The 14,505-nt window shown below is 36.6% G+C and overlaps 1 protein-coding gene across 12 annotated transcripts in view; it reads right to left on the bottom strand.

Annotated features, from left to right (window-relative positions):
• LOC117167986 (rRNA N6-adenosine-methyltransferase ZCCHC4) overlaps window positions 1-14,505 on the bottom strand; it is a 223,859-nt gene that overhangs the window by 96,716 nt on the left and 112,638 nt on the right. For 8 of the 12 annotated variants that reach the window (XM_033353280.1, XM_033353277.1, XM_033353275.1 and 5 more), the window contains 2 exons: window positions 13,387-13,461; window positions 2,709-3,253 (listed from right to left, as the gene is read on the bottom strand). In XM_033353280.1, the coding sequence (XP_033209171.1) occupies window positions 2,709-3,253; window positions 13,387-13,459 (618 nt within the window). In that variant the 5' untranslated portion in view covers window positions 13,460-13,461. Of the gene's footprint in view, window positions 1-2,708; window positions 3,254-13,067; window positions 13,096-13,386; window positions 13,462-14,505 lie in introns of those variants that run through there. The other 4 variants (XM_033353282.1, XM_033353285.1, XM_033353283.1 and 1 more) reach the window with 2 other exon arrangements.

The raw sequence follows: 14,505 nt of genomic DNA, 5'->3' as shown, positions 1-14,505 counted from the left end.
TATACAAGCATACATCGTAATTACATCGTGAAATGTTCTCTTTGTTCAAATATTTTCAATTACAAAAATATAAATCATGATAACAAAATTCAAAAAATTATTTTTCATCAGAACCTTCTGTGTGAAAATTAATCGTGACATCGTAAAATGACCGACACTATGATTTGAAAAGCTTTTTACCACATTATTATTCGAAAAACAGTAAATAAAAGTAGCGAAATTTGTTAAAGTAAAAGGGATTGAAATTTTTCTACTTCTTGGTTGCTATGTGCTATTCAGAAAAATATATCGACGCTAGATACAGAATGGGATTCAATTTTAGAGATAACTTTAATTGCTGTGGAGATTCAAAATGGAAGAACGAAAACGGGTTCTAGAAGTATTGAATATTTCTCAAGTTACCCCATGGTCAATGAAAATTTTCAATACTTTTTAATGCAAGCCTCTTTACCGGACAGCATCGCGCAGTGCCACCCACAATAAGCCTCTCTCGGATGGAGGCCATGGTTTAGTTGGGAGTGACAATAGGACCGAACCGAGGGTACGAGCAGGCAATAACCCCGAACAAACGCAAGAAAATCGTTTTAAATGGTCGGAACAACTCAGTAGAGATATCCTTACCTATTGGCAAGGAAACTCACTGGCGCGAAGAAAATACGCAAATATCGGGTTGCCAGCATTACTCTCAGTCCATAACGAGGCAGATGCAAAAGGCTGTTTTTCTGGGATCACATCATCTGGTCCATCAACATTGTTGCTCCTAACACTGTACAAAGATTGGTAGCCAAAAAAAAACTGTGTGAGTCACAAGTTATACAGTTACGAGATTATTTTAACAGCAAACGAAATGTTGCGCTTTACTGTACCATCTTTAAATCGGATCTTGACTACACGCCCTTAAATTTGTCCTCAGATGGGGCCTAGAATATCAGGGCAGAAACCATAGAAGAAATAGAAATATACTGGAGGCAGAAAGTCATCCATGGCGAGCACCCCAAAACGTTAGATCAAAATGAAGTGGATAGTGAGGCATCTAATATTTGGCTAAGAAAGGGTGTTCTGTATCCAGACACGGAAGGATTCGTCATTGCAATACAGGACAAGTTTGGCAGCACCAGAAATTGCCGCAAACACGTGATACATCAAAACATGGTTGACCGGTGCCGATCATGTGGAGATACGAGCGAATCCCTCGAACACTTTTTGTCGTGTCAATCGACCTGACATCGTGATGCGAGAAAAAATGGTGAAAGAGTCAACCGAAGTTTGCAGTCAATCTATACAACCACGATCTATAAGTATAGCGAGTTAAGGCATTAAGTAAAGAATATATGGAGGAATCAGAAGCATACATTTATTCATCCTATTGTGATGGCTACAGGCAATGTGTATTCTAAGTCCCAAAAAGCTGGAAATAACTATAAACATTTCCCAATCTAGTTCAAACTCAATACTTGACTGTGTTTGGTCGCTGATTAAGAATTAGATGTGAAGATTTAAGGAAACTAAATTAGGGGTCAAATATGGCAGTTAAGTATGCTACAAAAATGTTTTATTCTCTTGAACCTTGGTATAAGGGGATTTTCAAAGTCGCTGAGGACATAATTCACAAAGCCAGGGGGGGGGGGGACTTTTGGGCATCTGAATTTTCAATTTCCTATTAAAAAGACCTTCTAGTCTATATTTTATGATAGGTGCGGGCACAGAATTCTATAGAACTCTTAAAGGTTTTTTTACGGTAGCCGAACAAAATAAACATATTCTACTGCTTGCGGATCGAGCGTCAAAGCTCTCTTTTCCAGCAGCATAAGTGGACCTCCATATGCCTGCATATATAATATTGGATCTCGTAGTAGAAATTTTACATGCGCTTCTTTATAATAACTCGAAAAGAGATATCAGGCTAAATCCGCCAACAAAAAAACACACTTCACATTTTTTAAGTCTCTACAAAAAGAATACAGTGTATTTCACGGAGGAGAGGCCTTTTCCCTATGACTCATTCCGAAAACATTTCTCTTACCGCTAAAAGACAGTACAATGCAAGAAGATTATGGAATTCACCAAATTCGTGAAATTCATGAAATTCACAGAATTCGTGAAATTCATGGAATTCGAGTAATTCGCGAAATTCATAGATTTCAAGGAATTGATTGAATGCAAAGAATTTGTGAAAAATAAGGAACTCATGGAATTTAAGGGACTTATGGAATTCACGAAATTCATAGGATTCACGAAACTCATGGAATTCACGGAGCTCATAGAATTCATGGAATTCGTGATATTGACAGAATTCATTGAATTAGCAGAAAACATGGAGAATTCATGGAACTCATAGAATTCACGGAATACTTTGAATTCCTTTAAATCGTGAAATTCCACATAATCAAAGTATTCTCTGAGCTGTGGCCAACCTGAAAATAATTGGGATGACTATTCTCTATAATTGTTTCGTATCTCATGTAATTTTTCCGAAAGTTTTTTCTGCCTTCCCTATATCTAAAACTGCTTTCTGCATAACGCTAGATAAGTAAACATGCCCTGACATGAGAGTGACTAAAAATTGGTAAATATTCCGATTTTATCAGATTCAGCAGGTTTTAAAACATGTACGAGTATATTTGATTATGTATGGATTATGTATGGAGCTGTATAAGTAATTCTAAGAATGCTAAAATGCATAACTCTTTGAGATAAATAATACTTACAAATCTTGCATCAAAATCCAAAAGAAGGCATGTGATTTCATTTTCATAATGATGTAAAATGTACTCGTACAATCGAGGTACGCCAATGCATAAGACATGTTTAGCTTTCAGTCTCAGTAATATTTGGGCTATATCCTCAGTAGTTTTTTCCGAAAAGAAATATTGAGCTTCTTTCTTTGCATTACTTAGTGGTTTTAAAAATTCAGTAGGGTGAGTCATTTGATAATTCGTCAAAAAATTGTGTAAATCATGATTTTTATGTTTTATTTTTTCTGAACATGAAATAAGTATATTGCAAGTATGGCAATAAATTCTATTAACAGTCTGACTAGACATAAATTGATTTAAGCGGAGATACAATTTTTTATGATCATAAGTGGTCAACCCTTTTTTCTCATACACATTTTGAAAATTCAACTGACGTTTAAGTACTTTGTCATTTGGTTGCGGGAAGGAATTACATAGTCCGAAATCTCTCATTGCGGAACAAGCATGAAATTTCTTCAATTCACCATCAACATACTTGCCGAATAATAAAGTTGGACCTGTAACGGATACGTTTTTTCATTTACGAATGATCTGATAGAATTTAAATCGCGTTTGAGAAGAACGGATTTTGTCAGTAAGATTAACGGTAATACAAATGTGTCCGTCCGCGAAGAAAGGGCCCTAACGCCCGTGAATGTATATTTAGTTTCTTACACCATACGATTGGCAAGCATAAGATATTTTTTTAAAAGTCAATTTCTGTTTTTGTTATTAAGATACACATACAAGCATGATGAGCTCACTTCTAGATGGAACAAGAGGCCTACGAAAACCAGCCCCAATACTTACTAATTCAGCTATACGTGCTGTATCCGTGAGCCTACTTGTGTCGTGAATCTTCGGCTCTGCCTTTCCGCGTAAAGATTTAATAGTGTAGGGAACGCTTTTCCTAGATATCTCCCCACTGCTCAAATGCCCGCTTGCGGACTCTCTTACGGTCGCCTGTCTTATACAATTACTCTCCAGGACGTTAGGTGCCTTTCTTCGCGGATAGTCACAAATGCAGGTTTAATAATGATACTATTACTAATATACTTATTCTAACCTTTAATTGAACCGCTTGCGATCAAAAGGAAATACTTCCAAAATTCCATCGTTCTAGTTGGCGCCTGGGTAATATTTTTTTCCCGGTCAAATTTTAATTTTTTAACAACATCCATATAGGAAATTTTAGTGCGCATATTTTTAGTTTTATAAATAAATTTGATGATTTTATTAGTTTTTGAAATAATCAAGCAAATGTTACTTTTTTCTGCAATCGCTAAATACGAATTTTTTTTGTTCAACTCGTCATAAATTCTACAATAATAGGGATTTTGTGATACAAAATTCAGAAAATATGCACGATCATATAGCTAAACTAATGGCATTTATAGAATTTTAAGTAATTGTCACTAAAAATTTATAGCGATTTTTTTTCTTCTCGCTGAGATCATAAATCAATTGTGACTTTAAAATTATAAAACATAATTGCCTGCGATTTTTCAAAAAACTTCCTTGAATCTTAACAAAAGCTTAGGTGAAAGTTAATTTTAATTTTCTGAAAATTCGTTCGACTCCCAACGCGTTTGAAACTTTCAATATCTAATTTACCCCATGAGAAGAATTAAAATCGTTATAAATTTTTAGTGACAATTCATTGAAATTCTATTAATACCGTTAGTTTCTTTATATAATGATGCGTATTTTCTGAATTTTTTATTACAAGATTCCTATTATTTTAGAATATATGGCGAGTTGAACTAAAAAAGTTCGTATTTTGCGATTGCAGAAAAAAGTACAATTTTCTTGATTATTTCCAAAACTAATAAAGTCATCACATTTACTTATAGAACTAAAAACATGCGCAATAAAATTTCTTATTAGGTCATGTCATTAAAAATTAAAACTTGACCTGAAAAAATATGACCCGGCGGCCAAGAAAAACGACGGCGTTTCGGGCGTTTCCCCTTTTGATCGCCAGCGGTTCAATTGCATATGCTAGCAGTGTCAAATTGTGCACAGTATGTATTCATTGTTCCATTATTTCAGTTCTCTACAGTCTCATTTTGCTGAAATATCACGAAAAGAAACTAGAAGGCAATTTGACTTCACAAAAATGGTAATGATGCAATTGGACAAAATGTTTGGATTTTTTCTACGGTTCGTTCTTATCTAATATAGGTTTCAAAAATGTTGACCTCTACAAAAGTTTGAATGAGTCAGTAAAAAAATCGCTTAAGAACGTAACAAACTTCACTGCAAAGATAATATAATTGCGAACAAATTCTATATTCATTACACCGTCATACATTAATTATCAATAAAGTTACAGTTTGCCGAAGTTATCAAAACACAGTCAACCGCATAAATTTTACGACCGCGAACTTTGACTTGTTATATTTTGTTGAAAAATCAGTATAAACGAGGGGAAAAACTCAGGCGAATTTATTGAAATTTTGGTCCAAATTTGGTCGTTGGATTCTTGTTTTTTTTTAACAGGAGTTTACATCAATTTGATTATTGGACATTAAATATGATTTTTAATTTGGATTTTAATCTAATTTAAATTTCTTAAATTTGGAAATTTTCTGTAAATATAGGTGTCATAAAAATTAAAAAATTAAAATAATTGTTGTTTACAGAGTAAATTATAGTGGTGGACCTTATCTCAGCTCCAAATTGTGATAGAAAGCTCAGTTAAAGCTTGAGATAAGTAAAAAAATTCAAGTAATATAATGACATAGGAAATGAAGTTTCAAAATTATTAAATAATTGGCTATCAGCAATTATTCTTTCTACGTTTTCTTATGTCGCTTAGGGGCGGCGAGTTTAACTGATCCAGGCAATATGCCCAACCATAATTGTCCACTCCAGGAATCCCATTCAGCCTCTTCAATTCAGACCCAATTTAGTAACTCTTCCAGAAGCCTGAAAATAAATATAAGTGCATTCCGGTAATCAGGTAGCTGGGAGAAAGTGCCGAATAGTAACCCTCAACTCAAACTGATGCTGATGACTCCTTTTATTCGCGCAAGAAAAAAAACATAGAAAGAATAATTGCTAATAGTGAATTATTTTATAATTTTGAAACCTTATTTCGTATGTCATTGTAGTACTTGAATTTTTTACTTATTTCAAGCTTTGTCTGAGCTTTCTATCACAATTTGGAGCTGAGATGGCGTTCTCCTCTATTATTAACTCTTTAAGCTACTACTGTTATTTAAAATGTCTAATTTTTATGATGCCTACATTTACAGAAAATGTCAAGGAATACGCCTGATTTTTTCGGCTCGTTTCTACTGATTTTTCAACAAAACATAACAAGTCAAAGTTTACTGTCATGAAATTGATGCTGTTGACCCTATTCTTAAACCTTCGACCAACTGTAACTTTATTGATAACACAGGCCAACATAGTTTTTTTGTTTGAAAGTGGAGGGTCATTTCCAAAGTAATTTTTACGTAGAATCCGAATCCGGGGTCAAGATTAGCCCATCACGTCAGTATTTTAAGATATTTGAAGGCTATGTACCCGAAAATGGCGTTTTTGCCTACATTTGAGGTTATGTACAGAATACACCTAATTTTTTGGGATTTTTTCTTTAGTTGTATCAAATAGAACTGCTCTTTCTCTTTAATTTGAGAGTCACGGAGTTCAATCGCCATTTTTCTTTACCAAATTACGCCAATTTGAAATTACGAGATATGTTCCATTATGTCTTGAACATTTGCTCTAAATACTTTGAGGCAGACATTTTCTACTGGAAGCTTTCTCTAGAAAATTTGTACTTGGGGGGAGGGAGGGGGGGGGTGTTGAAATCCTAAAAAATGTTGTGTCTTATGTACATAACCTCAAAAGTAGCAAAAAACGCCATTTTTGGGGTACATCACCTTAAATATCTTAAAATCCTGACGTGATGGGCCAATTGTGACCCCGGATTCGGATTCTACGAAAAAATTACTTCGGAAAGGACCCTCCACTTTCCAACAACTGACATGACCCCATTATTTGCAGGCCTGTGTAATTAACGTATGATGGTGTCCAGATCCATATAGTTTTTGACAATAAAGAGTCGTTTCCCGTAGTTTTTTATGCGGTAAAATAGAATAATTTTCTCAACAATTTTAACCACAATACTGCCGTGTAAATGAAGTGAAGTAAATTTTCAAAATTAGAAACTTTACGCTAATGAAGACAATTATAATCGAAAAGAAAAAACGTTACATGTTTAGCTTTTGAAGCCAGATAAACGTAATATTATTATTTTCAGAGCAAATTTAAAATTAAGCTTTATATGCTTAAATTTCGAAAACTGTATCTACTGAATGTCATTATTGAATTTATTTATTTTTTGCTGTTCTGATTTTATTTGCCGAATAACGTTCATTTAATCACATCCGAATGTTTGAAAAAGTTTTTAGTTTTTTTAAAAATAAGTTGTCACTCTTGTCTGCTGATGAAAAAAATATTTTAACAAATATGATTTTCTTAAACTTTTAGGATAACCGCTACATTTTACAAATATTTAATAATAATTTACAAATAAACAATAATCAATTTTTTATATCGGGAAATTTTTTTATTTGATGCTCTTAACAATGCCTAATAGTTCAATTTATAATGTCACGTCCCCATAACTAGCCTAGATAATTATTGATTGAATTATTAGTTATTATTTTTTTCGTCAGCCAACGAGATAGTTCAAGTCTCGTAACGTTCGGACTTGCATCCTACAGATTGCGGTCTTGAATCTCGCTGCCTGTTTTTTGAAACTTTTGTTTAAAAGGTATTTTTTAAATAAAAATGATTATATTGCATACACTTCCATTCTTTACATATCTAAAAACTACACCTTATCTCTAGGACCACCCGCTCTTATCGCCTTGCCTTTCTCGCTTCGCGACGCACGCATGTCCTTAATTTCTTGCTTTGACAAACTCTGCTTCCGCAGTTAATAGCTAACACTTTTCTACTATTTATAATACTTACATTTTACTTACATCTACACCCATTCCTAGTTACAATCTTTTCTTCCACATTCCTCTTCCTCCTTCCTCATATTCTCTACATCTTAATGAACACTTACTTCTCACTTCATCAATCTGCAGTCTATTCGTTCTAAAATACCTTTCCTTTTGAACCGCCATCTTCCCAAGCCCTCGCCTGTTCTCCTTCTACCATCACCACTCCCTATCTAGCTTACTTCCTCCCTCTACGAAATTTTTTCATACTTACACGTCCGACTCCCTGTTATAATCCCTTAACTCGCTCTCCTCGCCACCCTCCTGACAATATAATTAGGTGTATTACTTGACAATCCCAGTGTCCTCTGTACATACTTCTCCTGTGTCCTATTTACCTTCCTACTTTCCTTCCACTCCCACAACCTCACTCCATAAAATAAGACTCATAACTAGTGATTTCAAGAATTTCATTCACTGTCCAAAATCATCTACAAGCAACTACTTTTTCATCAACTACTCTTCTCACTCTCACATTTAGATGACCATCCACTCGCCCATTCTTCCGAAACAGAAAGCCCAGGTTAACAAACTCTTTTATCTTCTGCACCACCTTTCCCTGCCACTTCCACTCACCTTCCTTATCTCTTCCACCTAATTTCCAGAAACCCATAACCTTGAACTTTCCCACATTCAGCTCTAACCTATTCTTATCCAGGTATCTTGTCAGCCTACTCATCATCTCCTTTAAGGCTTCATTGACTATTGCCAGCAGCACTATGTCATCTGTATACGCGAGTGAACATATCCTAACCCTTCCTACCCTAGCTCCTCCTACTACTCCTTCCACTGGTTTACTTACCATGCCCGCAATTGAAATCACGAGAAGCGTCGGGCTAAGCGGACACCCTTGTCCCAACCCCTTATCCATCAAGAAACCCTACGACATTTTTTCCGCTCCTCTCACCCTACCTTTTGTCTCTTCATTTACCTTTCTTACCCTCTCGATCAGCCCTCTCTCATCTCCTTTCTCCTTCATCAAGTCACAAAACCTACCCCTATCCACCGAAGGGAACGCGCCTTTGAAATCAACAAAAAACGCGTACACTATCAACTCCTTCTTCGTTCATTCTATATTTATCAGCCTTCAATTCGCTTTCTTACACAGTAGCACAAGCAACTTCTCTCTCCACCCTTTTGGGAATTCCACCCACTCCATACTTTTATCACCTTGAGCCTCTACCTAACCTCTGTACTAAACAGCCATGCTTCGTTCTCTATCCCGTCAAGCCCTACTGCTTTATACATCCTCAACTTCCTTATCTGATTTTCTATCTTCTCCTCATACAAATTCTCCATCTATACTTTCCGCCATTTATCTTCTGTAAATCTAAACTTTGAAATAATTCTTTAAAAAACTCCCACCACTCCTCACTCCTTATCTTCTCACTAATCCTCACCCTACGTTTTCTAAACTTTTTTATATCTTCCACACGTCCCCTTCTAATTTAACACTTCAAAACTCATCTTCCAGATCTTTCTCCTTTTTCTGCTTTTTTCTTACACATCAACCTAAGCTCCTTCCTCGTTTTTACGTACTCCTTCCTTTTTTCAATTCCCTATTTTCACTTATTGCATTTTATTGGCACCTTTCTGGTCATGTATTTACATTCCATATCCCACCACGGCTTCACCATTCCTTTCTTTTTCTTCCTAAATACCTTCTTCTGCACACATACACGTTCACCTCCTCTTTAAAGCGTACCAATCCAAACTGATTCTGATACTTGTCTATCTCGTCCCTTGCCCAGTCCCTTAGAATCTGCCCCTCTTTACTTATTACCTTATCCTTTGATCCTCTTTGAAAACTCTCTCTTTCCCTGTAGAGACCCCATTCCCCCTATGCCCTCTAGAAGCTTTTCCACCCCTCCCTTACTTTCCCGCTCCTTGGCTTCAAGCTTCTTACTACGATATTATGTCTCCATTCTGCCTCCTTCTGTTCTCTCTATTTTCACCTATATTTCCCTTGTTCTTCATCTAGCCGCCGTCTCGTCCTTTTCGTTCCTACAATTTTTCATTTTTTCTTCTGCCATGTTCTCTACCTTCTCCTAAATCCCTTTCTGTTCGTGTTTCGTCCAGCCACGTATTTCTATGTCCGACCTAGCCTCCATCTTCTCTAGCCTCCTTTCCGTTTTTTCCTTTCACACCCTATTTTTCTCTTCTATCTGCTTCACTTTAACTTTTTTCCTTCCTTATCGACATTACTACTCTCTCTCTAACCCTGATACTTTCTCTCTCTGCTCTTTCTTTTGCTTTTCCCATTTTGCGTTTCTAATCCTCAAGTCCTACCTGATACCTTCAATCTGCTCTTTAGTTCACCTTCTGTCTTCTCTCAGTCCTCTAATTTCGCTTATTATCATCCCCAGTGCCTCCTTTCTCGAATGTCTTCCGTTTTTTGGGGTGGTGACCTACGTATACTATTTTTCTTGAAAACACTCTGTACCGCGCTTTTCTTCAAGCTATCCTGACTACCTCTCTTCCTTTTCAGTATCAAGAGATGTTACCCTTCACTTGCGCTAGACTCTCTATCACTCGCTTTCTCGCTTCGTCATTCCCTCAGTACAGAATATTTTCCTTCCTACTGATGTCTCCTAAAGCCGTGGACATTCAGCACATTACTAACAACGTGAGATATGGTTGGGATTTCACCCATGCGTTGTTGCTCTTGATTTAACATCCCATAATCATAGCAGAACCACCCTTGTTCCGCTCGAAAGCCCAAAAGTCCTCTCCACAACTTTACCTGAATCCTTGTCCACCTAACCTCACTTTTCCTACTTCACTAAACCCCGCCTTACCTCCGAACTAAACATTAATTTTTTCTCCTTAACTCACCTCACACACACTCGCCTCCTGAGATCCACCCTCACACTTCACTCATACCTTGAACGTATACTCCATACAAAACTCTCACTACCTGTCAACGAAACTTGTTTTTCAAAAGCAAAACATTCTTTTTGCCACAATACAGTTTCAATGGAAATTTTTCGCATTTTTATATTTTTTAAGTTCTTTTTTTTAATTTGAATAATTCTACTTTTTTTATAGTACATTCTACCTTTCAATAGGGTTTAATTTTCCTTCTTATAAAATATACCAGAAATTTATTACAAGACACACATACATACATACATACATACATACTAATACAATTTAATCGTCAAAAGTATTTGGAGCATTCCATGAACCACAGTGATAATTACTATAAAAAAGGTGAAAAGCAGAATAATTTGCTACATCTTGCAATCTCAAAGCCCTTTTTCGAATAGAGCTAAAAAGGAAGCCTTTTGGCCCTAGCGATATAAAATCTGGTGCAATATTGCCTTTTTTTAATACTGACGCAGGGTTTTTATCTGATCTGCGATCAAATTTGACCTTGATGGTATGCATTGATATGTTTTCCACCAAAAATGATGTTTGGGTGAATCGCTGAACCTGATACTATTCTCTTCCATTACCAAATCTATCTCTACTCTTGAAACAATACATGGCAAAGCCATGCTCGTTCTTCAATATCAATTTAAATCAGGAGCTCTTCGGGTTTCAATCAAAGACAAGAATTCAATACCGATAATTACGAAACCATACTTATAACAGAGTCAAGAATTTAGGAATCACATGTTTGATTTCCCCAACTGGTCCGTGGACCAGCAACCGTTACCGAGATTTATTCGGCTCGGACTAGTAGTCCAGGAATGATGCTATCTTCACCAGCGTCTGCTTGGTTTTATATTAAGGCTTTAATACTGCCACTTACTCCACTTAAACTATGGGCATGGTGCAATTGTCATCGGCCTTACCATGCATCCATTATACGTGTACATGGAGATCCTTTTTCCAGGTTTAGGAAAATAGTTGTTTCAAAAGACCATAAGGGCTCGCATCCAATTGGGCAAAGCTCCCTCCTCATCAGGTGATGATTCCGTGGACAGAGCAGCCTACTACTATTTTGGAGAAAGGTCCCACCCTTCGAGACCAAGGTCGGTAGGTCCCACCCTGTAGATGTGTAAAGTGTGGCCGTGGCTTCCATACCGTTATTTCCAGGAGTTTCGTCCTTTCCGCTTTCAACTCAGGAGCAGGGTTTACTATCGTGATAATTAATGAAGAAATTGCGTAAGACACAATGTGATGAAATCCCTATAAGCTGGCCAAAACTATAAAACGTTTTTCAATCGAGTTGAAACTCACTACTCTAAAATTCAAGAAAACAAAAAAGCCATGGGGGAGGGGGCAGTTTCAGGTTTTAGTTTTTATTTTTACTGTAGCGCTATATATATTACAGCCTGCGTAAATTATCGGAAAGGAAAGAAAATCGATGCTGGTCTTTTCGTCATGTAACAAAGACACCATTGTCGATACTGTTCGAATATTTTTCACCAAAGACAAATGCGTTCGAATCGAGTTCGTAGAAGATCCAAACAGATACCGATCCGAATATAAAGTCATGGGCAAAATAAAATGCTGTAGCCATTCACATGATATTAACCTCAATAGAATATTCAAAGTTAAGTTTATCATCAACTGCGCGACAGGGAAGAACATATGGCTGGAGTTAGTAAGCATTCACGAGCAAAAGTCTGCTAGTAGTGTATTTATTCTAACCCACAACTTTTATGATCATTGCATGAGCACCAGTGATTCCGTCGTTCAATATGTGGCTACAGAACAAAATATGGAAACCCAGCTAGGGGACGTCGGAAAAGAACGTCTCCGATTACGCGATCGTGGACACCTGGATAGTATATGTTCTAGGTACTCAGCATGTGCATTGCATGCCTTGCGCATAATACTGGAAAGTTCTTGACAAGAATGCGGTAACGGTATGCTATGTAACAGAAATGTTACCATGAAATAGAGCCCGGTAATTCCCTGCACGAAAGGGATGCAAAGTAACCTACATTAGATAGGATTAATGAAAAAAAATAGTTACAGAAGAACCATGGGCCATAGTAGCAGTCGATATCATGGGTCCACAGCGCAGTTCAAAAAAGAGAAGAAACCAATCAGTTTTAGGGTTTGTAGACCTATTTACTAAATAGGTAAAAAATACTTTCAAGCAAGAAAGCTAACGAGATCACGATAAAATCTGAATTCCACAAGCGGGTCACTTTGCGTTTGGAAACACTGCGGATTCTCCGTTTATATAACGGCACCTAATTTATAATAAAACCTTGATGAAATTAACAGAAAAATTTGGGATAAGGCACGCTAAAACTCCAAAATACTAGTTATAAGCAAACCCGACCAAACGCAACAATAACAAAATTAAAAAAATATTTGAAAAATATTTAGAATTTGATTATTCTACCTGGAATGAACATATTGACGACTTGCAGTTCACAATAAACACCATAAAAATTCGTCAACACAGTTCATCTCTACGCCTGCCTTGCATATTACATTAGCGGCGTTTGAAATATCTAGTCTTCCACTGTCTTTTCAATGGATGTAAATTTCGTGAATTTACGTAATTATTACAGATATACCGTAGGGTATATTGTAGTTTTCAGCCTTAGACTCTTATACTAATTCTTATTTGATTTACTCTAACTTTTATTTATTTCAATTACTTAGCTTCTTCCTTCGGAAAGTTAAAGGGGTATAAGTGTAAAGATAAAAGCACATACCATGTGGGCATTTCGGATGGTTCTTTAAATGTCCCCACAAGTACATCAATCCAGTTTCATTCAAGTCACTCATTTCTGTAAAGTGGAATATTTTTCATGATTATATCTTTAGAAACAATAAATCTAAAATAATATATTATAATAATGAAAATACAAAAAAAAAGTGTTTGTAATGTATTTTTTGGTGATTTTAAAAATCATTTGAAAATACTAGTTAACAGGCTTCCGTTTCCGGTACCGATCGCGATTGTTGGTGATTTTTGTGGTGCTAACTTTTTGGATTTGTTATAGGGAAAGAGGGAGTTTGAGAGGAGAAAAGACGGTGAGTTGAGTGTTGAAGGGCTAAGGAATAAGTGAGAGTTAAGGTGTTGGTAGAAAGGCGGTGAGTGTTATATAATTGTCAAAAGTGGAAGAGAATGATTTTCAGGATAGGAACTGTTGTGAAAAGTGGTGTTTTCACACAGGGTGAGTGACAGGGGAGTATGAGGATTGGATGAATGAGAAGAGACAGTTGTTTAAGAGTAGCAATTTATAGTGAGAAAGAGATTTTGAGTGATTTTTGGTGTAGTGAGTTTAGATTTAGTTTGAACGATTTGCATGGAGGATTGAAAGCGAGGGGGAAGAAATCGTGACATAGGAAAGAATACGTGGCAGACATGCCGGTGACACGAATTCTAGAAAGGACAGAGAGAGAGGGCAGGAGGAGGCGGATACGGAGTGGTTTGGGATTAATCCGCGAAACTATGCAAGCGGCTGAGGCGAACGAGAACGTAGCATTGACAGTTACGAAAGTATTGATGAGAAAGAGGTATTTGAGAAGCTCAGTAGGAAGGGGGAAAGGAGAGTTGCGAGCAAATGAGGCACACCGACGAACGTACAAAGGCTACAGAGAGAGCACAGTTTGCATAGTACGAACGGGAAGAGGTTTTTCGAGAAGTGGCGACAACCAGCGACCACGAGTAGCGAAGGGGAGAAGTCGGACGATAATAAAAGGGTTAGAGACCAGTTAGATGAAGAAGGGAAAGATGAGAAAGCATTAAAGAAGAGTAAACAGAGAACTTCACCTGAAAGGAGGGCAGAGGGAAATAGTCTAGAAGGCCTCGAGAAACTCATAAGAAG

Source organism: Belonocnema kinseyi, chromosome 2 (assembly GCF_010883055.1).
Source record: "Belonocnema kinseyi isolate 2016_QV_RU_SX_M_011 chromosome 2, B_treatae_v1, whole genome shotgun sequence".
Lineage (NCBI taxonomy): Eukaryota > Metazoa > Arthropoda > Insecta > Hymenoptera > Cynipidae > Belonocnema > Belonocnema kinseyi.
The sequence above is the reverse complement of the archived record's forward strand: the minus strand, read 5'-3'. Positions and strand labels throughout refer to the sequence as shown.